The sequence below is a fragment of the Phyllobates terribilis genome, unplaced genomic scaffold, assembly GCF_046119375.1.
Source record: "Phyllobates terribilis strain yellow unplaced genomic scaffold, ASM4611937v1 Scaffold_2__4_contigs__length_985480577, whole genome shotgun sequence".
In the NCBI taxonomy this organism is placed as follows: domain Eukaryota; kingdom Metazoa; phylum Chordata; class Amphibia; order Anura; family Dendrobatidae; genus Phyllobates; species Phyllobates terribilis.
This window is the reverse complement of record NW_027362762.1, coordinates 644386036-644400779: the sequence shown is the minus strand read 5'-3', so window position 1 is coordinate 644400779 and position 14744 is coordinate 644386036. Positions and strand designations below refer to the sequence as shown.

Below are 14744 nucleotides of genomic sequence, written 5' to 3'. Positions count from 1 at the left end.
AAGTCAGTGCAGCCGTCTACCTGGAAATTTTAGAGCACTTCATGCTTCCCTCTGCCGACAAGCTTTTTGGAGATTGAAATTTCATTCTCCAGCAGGACTTGGCACCTGTTCACACAGCCAAAAGTACCAATACCTGGTTTATAAACAACAGTATCACTGTGCTTGATTGGCCAGAATACTCGCCTGACCTTAACCCCATGGAGAATCTATGGGATATTGTCAAGAGGAAGATGAGAGCCACCAGACCCAACAATGCAGAGGAGCTGAAGGCTGCTATCAAAGCAACCTGGGCTTCCATAACACCTCAGCAGTGCCACACGCTGATCGTCTCCATGCCACGCTACATTGATGTAGTAATTGATGCCCCGACCAAGTATTATGTGCATTTACTGAACATACATTTTAGTAGGCCAATATTTTGGATTTTAAAAACATTTTTCAAGCTGTTGTTATAAAGTATTCTAATTTACTGAGATAATGACTTTTGTGTTTTCATTGGCTGTAAGCCATAATCATCAACATTAACAGAAATAAACCCTTGAAATAGATCACTCTGTTTGTAATGACTCTATATAATATATGAGCTTCACTTTTTGTATTGAAGAACTGAAATAAATTAACTTTTTGATGACATTCTAATTTTGTGAAATGCACCTGTATATACTTGTGTATATGATTCTTGACTCACCGTCATTGCATTCCCACAGAGACCATCCTTGGTTTGAACAGTAAATGAGTACACGCGCTTCTCCTGCAGTGTATTCACCACAGCCCCTGTGCAGTTGTACTGGGACAGAGTTAGGGCAGATGGGTTATAGTGTAAGGTCTCCAACAAGTTCTTTCCCACTGACACCGTCATGTTAGCTCCTTTACAGTCTATCATAGAGCTCACATTATACACACCTGCAAAGATAAAATGTCAAAAGGGTCACCTCACTGCCGTCAATGTTTACCTCATCTTTTGACTTTTTAGTAACATGAGCATCGAATTAGCTCATAAATCAACTTACTGAGGCTCAGACTTTGATAGTACGTTGTATTAGCTACACAGGCTGCAGAGCTATTTACATAGATGCACTCTTCATCTGCAAAACAGGCTGGGGTGCAGTATGGCTCCACTGTCAGGGAAAATAAGAACATTTCAGATTAAAGTAAATACACTATTATATATCATACCCATACTGCAAAACATCGTTGACAAGTGTAAACTGGTTAGAGGGGCTTCCCAGAATGACACAGGTGCTGCAACTGAACAAGTTATGTATTAGCAAGTGGCATAACTACATAGAGCGGTCATTACAAAGGTCAGGAATCTTGACTGTTGGCTCCTCAGCCAATCTTAACATACTAGTCTCTGAGAGGCTAGCCTCTACCACATTCTGCTTCACCTTAGTTAGGGTAATAGATCTGAGCCTTTAAAGACTCTTGCATCCATCATGATTCCTTGCATGGATCCCAACTTTCCTCATTTGCAGACATGCAACATGCATGTTGCAAAATACTTGGAGAAAGTCCCCATAAACCAAACATGTGTGTAGGTACCCTGTTGCAGATAGTAAGAAGAGGTGTGGTGTTTAAGGGATTCTCACAGTTTTTACCGCTAATAGGAAATTTTAGGTTGGTTCCCCAGGTCACAGTCTTCATGGTAGTAACTGAGGCGCAGAAGCTATAATGGAACTGTAGTGTAATTAGACGGTCACAATTTTGGGCAGGATATAAAAGCAGGAAGGATATACATTGGGAATGACAATTCAATAGGCAATAATAAAAGAGTCTAATATATGTACAGTTTTAGAAGGCTAAGGGGAATGACTAAAGTGCAATGGATAATCAGCAAAGGCTTTGTCTGAATTGGTTGCCAACCAACCAGACGTATAGGCTATGTTCACATGTTGCGTTTTTGCTGGGGGGGGGGTTTCTGCAGGAAAACCTGCTCTCTTGGCAGCAAATAGGCATCGTCAAAAACACAGATTTTGTTGCGCTTTTCAGGATCCCAAAGTTTAGTTTTGCTTCCACCACAGAAGCATGAACAAAGGTCACCAATGCTAGACATATATGAAACCATATTAACCAGAATTACAAATGCTAACAGCGGAGGGAGGTGAATTGGTCAGAAATCGTTTACCTAAGACCATGACAGAGCATTGAGTTTGTAGGACACAGTTTACTTTCACACTTTGGTCTGCCATTGAGTTGCTCAGGCATTGATCAATTTCACACCTTGGTCGGCCACAGGTATTATTCAATCTCACACTTTGGTCAGCCAATGTTTACGTTGTGCGCATCACTAATTTAATAAAACTGTACTAATCCTAACTGCCATCTCAGGTGACCAAAACTTGGGAAAATCACAAGAATAAATGGGTTTCATGAACTGCTCTACTTGCCTCTTTGGCTTTGTGCTTATGGTGTGTTTTTGGTGCATTTTTGCAGCATTTTTTCTGCACGGAATTGGCTCAAAAATGCTAGGGAATCCTTATGCAAGCAAAGTCAATCAGAATCCTAAAGTGCTGTGCACATGATCAGTATTTTTCCTTTCAGGATTTGCTGTGCTTTTAAATCTGCAGCAATGTCGATTCTTTGTGCATTTTTGCAACATTTTTCACCCATTGATTTCAATTGAGTCAGTCAAATACACAGCAAAAATGCAAGTATAAAAATCTTTGCAGATTTGCTGCATTTTTGCTTGTGTGTGTATGTATATATGTTTATAAAAACAACTCTTTGGTCATCTTTGGTAAAAACTGCTTACCGTTGGTCACAGGAGTCGGCTGATGAGAGACTACTACTCCCATCAGCCTATGCCTCCTGTCAATGATAACAGCGAGAACAGGTGCCGCTGATGTGAGTAGTCATCAGCCTGCACCTGTGCTCAAGTAGGGAAAAAAAAGTTAAAATTATTAAATAAATATTGAAATAAAAATAAAAAAAACAATTATACTCACCTAACAACTAATCCCAGAACCCATTGTCACCTGTAAAAAGACAAAAATAATAAACCACCATAATACTACTCACCTATCCGCCGTAATCCTTGTAATCCTTACTGTTCCATGACAATCTCACTTGTAGAGCAGTCACGTCAGCAGATGTGACTGCTCTACCTGGCAGCCGGCAACACACTGACAGTAGTGTAATCACTCCTGCAGTTTATAGTGCTGAGCTGCCATGAGAAAGAGCACAGCAGTTCTTCAGCTGATGAGCTCTGGTGATCTCACTTAAGGCACCACCGCTGCGTGAGAAAGTGCATCTTTATTTTCTCCTTTTTAACAGGGGACAATTGCTTCGGGGATTAGGCGTTAGGTGAGTATAACTGTGTTTATTATTTTTAATTAAATGAGTAAAACCATGTGGACTTTTATTTCAAATAAAGGATTGTATTCAGGCTGTGTCTTTATTTACAAATTTTTACTATGGAGTTAGTAATAACACTGTTTTATAGATACTTTTCCATTACTAATCCTGGGCTTCAAGTCAGCTGCCAATACAAGGCTGACATGAACCTCAACCCTATTACCCCACTATTGTTATGGCATATATTATGATAGTAAAGGACTGGAGTAACATTTTTGACGGTGATGCACGTCAGTTGAATGATGCGCCAAATTCATTAAGAGGGCCCTATGTGTGTCGGATTATGCCTTTAGATAAGTGGGAAGTTGTACAGACCAATTCTACAAATTGAGTTAAAGAGCCATTACTGCTCTCTGCAATCTTGTGTGGAATTTACACACCAAATTAATATAATTTTGCAGCTTTTGGGATGGAAATCAAAATGAAATAGTTGTAATGGCGTGTTCTATAGGCCAGATAAATCAATTGCAATTCATGACCTTAATGAAGATATGTTAACAGTTTTAACATTATACTCCCTACCATTTCAGTAGATATTTAAATGTATATTTAATAACCTTTCTAAATGTACCTTATAGGCGAGCTTAACCATGAGGAGAGATATAATAGGCTTTTATTTATTTGTGGAGAATTTCTCTGAAATTAGATACTGAAAACCATACATAAGTAAAGTTAAATGTGATTGATTAGAAAATGTATGTGCTTGATATAGAGTCTGGGTGACCAGACCCAGAAATGCACTAGAGGCACATGCAGATTTGACATGAAGAGTAACAACTTTAGGCTGTGTTCACATCTATATCAGATGCCACATTACGAACCGTTGTTCCCTGTTTAACCAACAAAAAGACAGAGAGTTCATCATAAGTGAATAGCTTGTTAGGCACCACTGATCTGTGATGGACCCTGCACATCATTATGGCTTCCGCTATGTACAGTAGCCTGAGCACAGATGTGAACAGAGCCATATTCTAGAATGCTGTTATTAGTTTACTAAATAAAAGACTACTTAAAAACATAAAAAACATCAATGTTCAAGCTTTTAAAATTTCAATAATTCTTCGACACTATTATCAAGTAAGTCATCCAATACATTTGTGTGGCATCCTTTTTCTTTTTTTAGATAGAAGGGTATGAACAAAGTTTGTATTAGTTACTAATTTGCCTATTATACAATGGGATACGTTGGAGGCATTTGTTGGAGGATGGGTCCTGATGTATTCTCCTGAGCTATATTACAGACGCAGTGTAAATGCACTCAGAATAATCTCATACAAATTACAAGCAAACAAATAAGTATAAAAGAAACCTCATTCAATGTTCTCTATAAGGCTATGTATGCTCAAATTAAGTTTTGTCTGTAAAAAACCTGACCTTACGAACAACATCTGGACCAATGTTATTCAGTTGGGCTGTTCAGATGACAGTTTTTTCACACATCGACCGATCGCCTGCACTAGTCTCCATATTTTGGATAAGACTCAGCTATTCAAGTTTATGGGTGAGCAAAAAAATTGAATCCCGTACAGATCATTTTCGGTCTTGTAAATGTAAATGACTGCTGATGCATAAAAATGGATGGCATAAAAAATGCATATGGAGAGCATTCACATGGCAATACAGATGAAAATTCATTGCATTTTCTGGATGAAAATAGGATGATCTTGTATATGGTTATGTGGACTTATTAATAGTGCTATCTATCTATCTATGTATCTATCTAATAATTATATTTTTATCTATCTCTCTATCATATATCTATATCTATCAATTATATATCTAATATATTTCTATTATCTCTCTATCTATCTATATCTATCAATTATATATCTAATATATTTCTATTATCTATCTATCTATCTATCTATATCTATCAAGTATATATGTAATATATTTCTATTATCTATCTATCTATTTATCTATCTATCTATCTATCTATCTATCTATCTATCTATCTATCTATCTATCCTAAATACTGTACAAACCGCACTCACGCACATTTATATAAGACCTGCATTGGCAGTGGAAATTCAAGATTTAGATTTAGCATTGTCATTGGATGGGAAGGTACCAGTCCAGTTTCTACTGTATTTTTATTTTCGACATTTCTTATGTGAAACATATAAAGTCATTTACAAAATGTTGCAAACAGTGGGACCATGATATAGGTCTCAGCATTTACATAAGTTATTTACTCAAGAAGATTAATATTAAGTTTATTGAAGGCAAGTATTGTAGTGCTAGACTAATTCAATCAAAAATGCACATCAAAAATATTTCAAATAATGAAAAAAATGATACTTTTTAATTTAGCTTTACTAGACGTGTGATAATGATTGTTGGAGAAGCTCCAGTTATCTATGCTACATACCTGCAGTCCCCAGGGTGGCCAGCAGCAGCACAGAGCCTAGCAGCAAGATCATTGTGTAGTGTTTACCATTACCAAATGCCGACGAATGTCAGAAAGCACTCCTCTTATACCTGACTTACCTGAATAGCAGGACTGGGCGAGTCTCTAAGGAAAAAAAATGTTTTGACGTAAATTACTAACGTTTTAGCAAAGGTAATGACCCAGTTTTGAACATTTTTTTGGAGAAACCCCTTTCTCAATTTCTTATTGTGTGCCTTGTTTTTGAATACTACTGTCATATTCTTAACTAAGTTAAGATAAGTATTGCATTATATTAAAATATTTTCATACATTTATTAGATTTTTTTAAGCATATTAGATGCCACTGTAGAGCTATGTGATTGTATAAAGCCTATGCGCCTAGGTGAAGAGCAGCAAAAAATAAGGCAACTGGATCAAACTTTTAAAAATGTGCAGTTTTCATTTGTAGTGTCTAAATGGGCATTAATACAATTCTGTATAAAATAACGTAATATCAGAACCTTGCAGTATTTTAACATAGAAGTGAAATGCAAGGAAAGGGTACCTAGTCAGAAATTATCCATAAAACACCACCCTATAAATGAGCTCTTCTTTATTTGCTCTTATATCTAGTCTACATAATCCTCTGTGAATTTATAGTTTGCATTTGATTTAACAAATTACTGTATAATACCATGTGCACCTCACAAAAAAATTTGCTACCATGGTTACAATTATAGCAAACTTTGAGCAATAAGCAGGGATAGGTCTGTACTATAGATGAGCGGATCGACCAGCAAAAGGTAAAGTTTCAGTAGCATTACCTGAAATTCAGGGTTCTACGTGAATGTGAACACTTTGAGATTTCATTCACGGTACACAAGAAAAAAAACGAGCCTGGCACCATTTTCCACAGTGCTGAAGCATCAGAGAGTGGACTAATATCATTTTACGTTACCACATGGGCCTTATACAGTGTGGAGGGTTGTGTGGGGTCCATCATACTGTGTGGAGGGTTGTGGTGGGGGCATTATACAGTGTGGAGGGCTGTGTGGGGGCCAGCCTATTGTGTGAAGGGCATGAGGGGTCCTCATACTGTGCTGGGGTCACTATGGTGACATCATCCTGTGTTGGAGTCACTGTTAAGGTATCAGACTTTGCAGGGGGTGGAGAGTACTTTAGACACATCATGCTGTATGTGTGGAGTGCACTGTGGAGGAATTCACTGTGGGGGTATCATACTGTGTTTGGAGGGGTACCTTTGTTGGCGTCATACTTTGTGGGGGCCATGAAAGGGGTATCTTAGTGCATGGGAACAATAAGGGACTGCATTAGGAGCAAAATTACTTTGTAGGGGCAGCAAAGTTGTCAGATATTGTGAGATACACTCTTCTGTGACCTTACCAAATATTAATTAATTTTTTAAGAGAGTGACAATTAGGACACCTGCTACAGGGCCACGTGATTTCTATGTATGCCCTTGTTTAATTGCAAATTTTTTAGAAACTTTTTGCTGTTAGCAAAAAAACAATGAAACAAGAACCGAACAACACCTTCATGTTATATGATGCATAGTTACATCATATGTCGTGTCACTGTTTTTCATGGGGGCTTGCACGCTGAGCCGCATCTTTCCCAGAGGATGATGCCTTTATTAGCTGTGGGAGGAGCAGAACTCCGCTCAAGGCTGTTGGCCTCTTAAATGCCACTTTCAATCTATCTTCATTTAACACGTTTCGGCATGGGGGCGCGTCATCGCATGATCGCGGGTCACTGATGGATTGCCATTACAGTGCTTATGCACTGCTATTAGTAATGAGCGAGCATGTTCGCTACTGCTTGGTATTCGCCCGAGATGCTCGGAGCTCGCTGAATATTTCCGGGGTTGCTCGGCGATTGTCTGCCACACACTGTAATGCTGCAGCCATGTTGGTTGTGGCATTAAAGTGATTGGCTGGCCGCACAATGTCATCAGGTCTATATCAGACCTGACGCCGCCATGCTCTTCAGTCTACTCTGGAATCAGGCAATGTAGGGAGAGGAGCTGCTGAGCTAGGGAGAGATTTGCTTGTTTGTTAGTTAAATAACAAAGAATTGCCATAAATATAAAATATCAAAAAAAGTGAACAGTACCCCGTGAATTTAAACAGAAAAGTATCCACATGCAAGCTGAACAATCAAACCATGAAAAGAGGAGTATAGCACATCAAAAGGTTGCAAACAAGTATCAATATTTTATTAATCATAAAACACACAAGAAAAAATAAAGTACAGACATAGAGGTAGTGCCAGATGGTACAATGCATCAAGGTAGGATAAACCAAATAGTATGCTCTCGATACTTCGAAGAAAAGACACAATTGCACAATGCCCAGGGGCCTAACTGTAAGTATTATAATGACAAAGTCAAACAGGGGCTAAAATCACAGAATGTGCCATAAATTCACCAGAGTATCAATACAGAAAAATGCCCTCCCCAATAGCTACATAGAAGATGAATGGGAAAAAGGCATGTCAGAAAGTAATAGCAATCAAAGCATATATCTCAATCGAACCCATTCATCAAGTGGTATATAGCAAGAGGAAAGGTAACCTACCAAGAATGCGCAGCGTGTCACACGGGGAGCATGGGGATGGTGAAAGTAGTTGCCCAACGCACGTTTCGCGGCATCTCAAGCCGCTTTCTCAAGGTCAGAGAGTGTATACTGAGCGTGATGAATGATGCTACAGTGGCGCATGCGCGCGGTGTCAGTAGCATGCTGCGCACACACCCCAGCCATCAGGCAGCCGGCTGCGCATGCGTGGAAACAAAGGTCCCACAAAGGCGCAGAGCGGCACATGAACGGCCAGGTGCACGCGCGCCGCGACCCCCACTGCGCGCACAGCATATTAGAACCCACAACAGGTAAAGTGAGATAAAAGCTTATAGCCATATTGGGTGGAGAGTGGGATAAAATAGGGGACTACAAAAGGGGGATACTGTCTAAAGAACTAAGATGACACAAACACATAAAAAATAAAGGAAAAATAACACATATACACTGGCATATGATACATAGAGCAAGTCATCTTGTCTTGTAAGCACATGTCCCGCAAAGACCGCAAATCCAATGTAGACATCCACATTTCACTCTTGTCCATAATAGGCAAGAGTCACACAGCTTCAGATATACAGGTGTGCTATAACAAAGCAGGAAAAAGAAAAAAGCAATAAATATCCACAAGATAAATAGAATTAAAAACATATAAAATCCAAATCCCCCTTAGGATCACCTCCCTCAATTTTAACAAAAAAGAGAGAAGTGTAGGGATGAGAATGTACAGGGCTTAGCTGCTAAGGTCACAGAAACGAGGAGAAACTCAGGGACTCATTGAGGCCATTGGTGCCACTGTATTTAAGCGCATTATTCATTGTGCTTCCCTCTGGGCAAGCACTTTCCTGATATTGCGCCCCCTGGATCCCCGTATGTATCACGTCAATAACACGCACCAAAAAGGAACCAGGATTGCAGTTATGTTTAGCACTAAAGTGACGTGGGATAGTTCTAAGTAAAGTTGGATCTTCCGCTGAACTGGCTGCCCCGATGTCCCTTACGTGCTCATGTATGCGTACCCGCAGTTCCCTGGATGTCAAAGAGACATAATTTAGAGGGTAACTGCAGGTAGCATAATAGATGAGCTACACGATATGTGGTGTCTAATGTTAAATGTTTTCTTACCATCTGCAGAACAAAAACTGTCCTCACTTAAAACTACCCAAAGTCGGGCCACTCAAACCAAAGGGGCGTGGTGACAGTGGTACATAATGGCTGTTGACAAGAATGTGAAAGATTGCAGCATCTCCTAGGTGTCATGAATGGAAAGTCTATGAGGTATTCCCTCAGGGCGGGCTCCGTCATCAAGATGTCCCAATGTTTGTTTAAAATAGCTCTCATATTAGACCATTCATGGTTGTAGGTAGAGATGAACCGAATAGTATCCTCCTCCCCATCGATTTCTTGGGATGGAGAAGGGAGATGCGGGGGGGGGTCCTCCTTGCCCCATCATATCAGTACATAATATTACATCAATACATCTGACTCTAACCACATTGTGTAAATCGATGTTTCAGATCTTGTGCCTAACATTCAAAGCTTTGTTCCGTGGAACAGATCCGCCTCATCCTCAGGAACTGTCCAACCGGGACAGCCCCAATGGTTGCTGGACTATGGGCAGACCCAGCGTGAATCAGTGAGTTGACAGCAGTTGGCTTCCTGAACACATCCGTTTGAATACTTCCATTGATGTCAACATTAAGGGAGATGTCCAGGAAGTCCACTCTTTTGATATCAAAAACATACAGTCAATGTATGTCAATTTTATATTGTACCGATTCACGCTGAGGGAGTCCATGAACTCCCTGAGCTGCTGGGCCGAACCCAGTCACAAAAACAAAATGTCATCAATGTATCTAAGCCAGCACAGCACATGGTTGGTGGCCAGCACACCCTCCCTTCCAAAAATATCCCTCTCCCACTGCCCCAGGAAGAAGCTGGCATAGGAGGGCGCGCAGGTCGCCCCCATGGCTGTGCCGTGCTTTTGAAGGTAAAAATAATCCTTGAAGGCAAGAAAATTGTGGGTCAGAACGAACTCCAGCAGCTCGAGGATGAGTTCCCACATGGGACTGTCCAGGTTGGAGGCCCCCAGGAAGAGGCGGACCACATTAAAACCATGTGTGTGGTCAATGCTGGTATATAAGCTCTCAACGTTAACAGTAACGAGAAGAGTTTCCTCATCCACAATGACCCCGTCGACCCTAGTGAGGACATCCATCGTGTCCTTCACATAAGATGGTAAAGTCGCCTCCATTGGTTTCAGATAGTGGTCAATAAATTTACATATGGGCTCACAAAGCCCCCCAATGCCAGACACGATCAGACACCCCGGTGGGTCGACAGGGTCCTTGTGGATTTTGTGTCACACGGGGATCATGGGGATGGTGAAAGTAGTTGCCCGACACACATTTACCGGCGTCTCAAGCCGCTTTCTCAAGAGCAGAGAGTGTATACTGAACGTGACTCAAGGTCTCTGTATATATCCACAGTGTCTCTTGAAAATCTTTCACCATCCCCATGGTCCCCGTGTGTCACGCTGCGCATTCTTGGTAGGTTACCTCTCCCCTTACTATGTACCACTTAATGAATGGGTTCGAATGAGCTGTATGCTTTGATTGCTATTACTTTCTGACATGCCTTTTTCCCCATTCATCTTCTATGTAGCTATTGGGGAGGGCATTTTTCTGTATTGATACTCTGGTGAATTTATGGCACATTCTGTGATTTTAGCCTGTTTGACTTTATGGCATTATAATACTTACAGTTAGGCCCCTGGGCATTGTGCAATTGTGTCTTTTCTTCGAAGTATCATGAACATACTATATGGTTTATCCTACCTTGATGCATTGTACCAACTGGTACTACCTCTATGTCTGTACTTTAAATTTTCTTGTGTTTTTTATGTTTAATAAAACATTGATACTTGTTTGCAACATTCTGCTGTGCTATACTCCTATTTTCATTGTTTTTTAGTTAGTATAGATATACCACAATACATAATACACATATCCATCTCAACTAACAGTCTTTCTGAGGACTAATTCAGCTGCATAGATATCAGTTCTACGCAGGCAGTGTATGTGGCAGACTGCAGTGCATATAGCAAGAGGGTCTATTCCATTTCTGTCTGCTGCTGGTGCTTTTACAGATATTTCTAGAAATAGCCCCAGGTATCAGGGACCAGGACTAATTTTTTTGGGATCTTCTGCTCCATTTTCACTGCAGAATACAGCCAGATCCTTTCCATATTACAGAGCTAAAAATCCATCTATTTAAAACTGTGGTTTGTCCGTCACACAGATCACATATAAGTGCGCTCAAAATTCTGCCATTTCTGGCCTCCATTTAAATTTTTTTGCAGTGTGTTAGCAAAGTTATTGACACCAGTTTGCTGTTAAAAATAGTTACCTACAGGCCAGCTATTTAAAACTGTGGTTTGTCCGTCACACGGATCACATACCACTGCGGTTCAAATCCAGCCATTTGTAGTGAACGTGGAAAATATTGTCCTCCATTTAAAATGGGCAAGGTACGTGGCAAGGGACTGGGAAGTGGATGTGATGGTGATAATGGTGCATGCAGAGGATGAGGCCGAGGCCGTGGGCTAGCTGAAATTGTGCCATAACAATCACCCACATCTTTTCGCTCGACCTTCCTGTCCCACTTAATAGGGGACCGCAGAACAATACTTTTAAACACAGAGCAGTGTGAAAAGGTTATTGGTTGGATAGCAGATAATGCTTCGAGACACTTAGCCACCACCACCACCCTGTCTTCCACACGGTCAAGTCTCAGTAGCCGTGAGTCTTGACTGCATATTCCTCACCCTGATCCTCCTTCCTCCCACCATGCCAAGTGCTCGGAGACAACTGATTCCACACTTGGACACTCTGAAGAGCTGTTCACTTTTCCATTTATAGATTCGGGCCTTTAGTCTGGTCCACTTGAAGCGGGGCAAGAGGAGATTGCATGTAGCGATGCCCAAATATTTGAGCAGCCACGGTCACACAAAGGCGATGGTGGGAAACTGTCAAAAGAGGTGGACGATGATGAGACACAATTGCCAGAAAGTCAGGAGGAGGACCAGGGTGCGGAAGTGGAAGACGAGGTGGTGGATGATAAAGTAACTGACCTAACCTGGCAGAGGGACATACAGAGTGAGGACAGCAGCACACAGGGGGAGGGAGGCGTAGTACCACAACAGGTAGAAAGAAGCAGTGTGGTGGCTGCAGACAGAAGGCGGGCAACCATTCTCCATAACACCAACATGACGGAAGTTGCCAGTACAACTGTCAGGTCTTCCCGAGTCTGGTTGTTTTTTAAAGACTCTGCCGATAACCCCAAAAAGCTTATTTACACCACGTGCCAGGCCAAGCACGTCCGCATCCTTGTTCCAGCTCAATTTTCAGTTGTCCCTGTCCCAGGCCTTGGAATGCAAGTTCAAATAGGCAGCCAACGCCCCACAGGCCACAGTACTAAATTCAAACATTTTGCAACTGCTTGCGCTAGAAATGCTGCCTTTTAGACTCGTGGAGACGGAAGCCTTCCGCAACCTGATGGCAGTGGCCGTCCCTCAGTACTCGGTCCTCAGCCACCACTATTTCTTCTGGTGTGCCATCCCCGCATTACACAAGCACATGTCCCACAACATTAGCCGTGCCCTCAGCAATGCAGTTACTGGGAAAGTCCATCTAACCTCACACACGTGGACAAGTGTCTGTGGGCAGGGATGGTACATCTCACTGACAGCACACTGGGTTAACATAGTGGAAGCCGGGACCAAATCGGACCTTGGGACGGAACACGTCCTCCTGATGCCGAGGATTGCAGGCCCTAGGTCAGTCAGGGTTGCCCCCACAGTCTACAGCCTCCATCTCCGAAATGACCACATCAGTCACAAGTTGGAAGCCCTGCAGCACTGCCTCAGCCAAACAGCAACAGGCTGTGCTGAAGCTAATATGCTTAGGTGCCAAACCACACAATGCTGAAGAGTGGTGGACATCTCTGAAAGAGCACGCAGATCTGTGGCTGACACCACTGAACCTACAGCCAGGCATGGTCGTGTGTGACAATGGCCGGTACCTGGTGGCGGCTCTGAGGCAAGGCGAGCTCACAAATGTACCATGCCTGGCCGATGTGCTTAACCTCGTGGTTCAGCGGTTTATCAAAACCTACCCAGAGTTGCTGGATCTGCTTGTCAAAGTACGCCGCCTGTGTGACTATTTTAGAAAGTCACCTACAGCATCTGCAGCCCTTGCCGTGCTTCAGCAGCGTTTGGAGCTTCCGGCTCACCAAGTGGTGTGTGATGTCCCCACGCATTATAACTCTACATTGCAGATGTTTGAAGGATTTGTGAGCAGAAGAGGGCAGTTGTTGACTACCAGCCACAACAAGGCTTTCGGTATTCAGTTCAGACTCCACACATAAGACCTCAGGAGTGGATATGGATGTCAGACATATGTACCATCCTCCAAAACTTTGAGGACTACACCAAGATGGTGAGCGGCGATGACGCCATAATTATCATCACCATCCCACTTCTCTGTCTCCTGAAATGCTCTCTGCTCACAATCAAAGAGGATGCATTGCAGGCGGAGCATGATGAGATGGAGCAAGGAACCATACAGGGTGATTACACACAGCCCAGCCTCATCTCATCCCAACATGGATTGGGTAACAATGAGGAAGAGGAGAAGGAGGAAGAGGAGAAGGAAGTACAGGGGCTAGTTTCATGCGCTATAGACTGTAGTACCTGCACAACTGTCGTACCATCTGTTCAGCGTGGATGGCCTAAGGACAGGTAAGAGGAGGAAAACTTAGTCAGTCGTCCTCTTGTTGAGGACACGGAAGTCTTGCTTGTTAGCAGCCTGGCACACATGGCTGAGTTTATGTTACGCTGCCTTTCCCGTGACCCTCGCTGTTACGCTCACGCCCGGACAGACTGGCGTGAGCATGGTTAGTGATTCTACTGGACCATGAACTGAGGAGCGCCTGGAGGGGCGTAAGTAAGTATCAACTCGGTCCGACCAAGGTCACACGGTGGCTCAGTCGATTCCGTGAACCAGGGAGGAACCAAGCAGAGGGACCAGGTGCTACTCCAGGTCAGACCCCGGTCACAGCCGTTGACCCACACAGGGGAATGCAGGAACAGGCAGGTTAGGCTGGCATACAGACCGGTGGGTACTGGCAGGCATGGCTGGTATGAAGACAGGTGGGTATTGGCAGGCACGGCTGGTATGCAGACAGTTGGGCACTGGCAGGTAGGAACGCAGGCAGGGTAGGGACCAGTACAAACTGGGACACAGGAACGGAGCCACAGGTGCGGTGGACAGCAGAGCAGAGCAGAACCGCAGGTGCGGTGAACAAGCAGAGCAGAGTGGAACCGCAAGTGCAGTGAGCAAGCACAGCAGAACCGCAGGTGCGGT

At 42.6% G+C, this 14744-nt stretch overlaps 1 protein-coding gene across 1 annotated transcript in view; it reads right to left on the bottom strand.

Annotated features, from left to right (window-relative positions):
• LOC141246694 (pancreatic secretory granule membrane major glycoprotein GP2-like) overlaps positions 1 to 10573 on the bottom strand; it is a 45175-nt gene extending 34602 nt beyond the window's left edge. Inside the window, exons 1-8 of the mRNA XM_073669138.1 lie at positions 10152 to 10573; positions 9943 to 10044; positions 9445 to 9447; positions 9216 to 9348; positions 5845 to 5869; positions 5726 to 5761; positions 1011 to 1118; positions 689 to 903 (exon numbers count right to left, since the gene is read on the bottom strand). Coding sequence (XP_073525239.1) covers positions 689 to 903; positions 1011 to 1118; positions 5726 to 5761; positions 5845 to 5869; positions 9216 to 9348; positions 9445 to 9447; positions 9943 to 10044; positions 10152 to 10573 — 1044 coding nt within the window. The remainder of the gene's footprint in view (positions 1 to 688; positions 904 to 1010; positions 1119 to 5725; positions 5762 to 5844; positions 5870 to 9215; positions 9349 to 9444; positions 9448 to 9942; positions 10045 to 10151) is intronic.
• Between the last annotated feature and the right edge of the window lie 4171 nt (positions 10574 to 14744).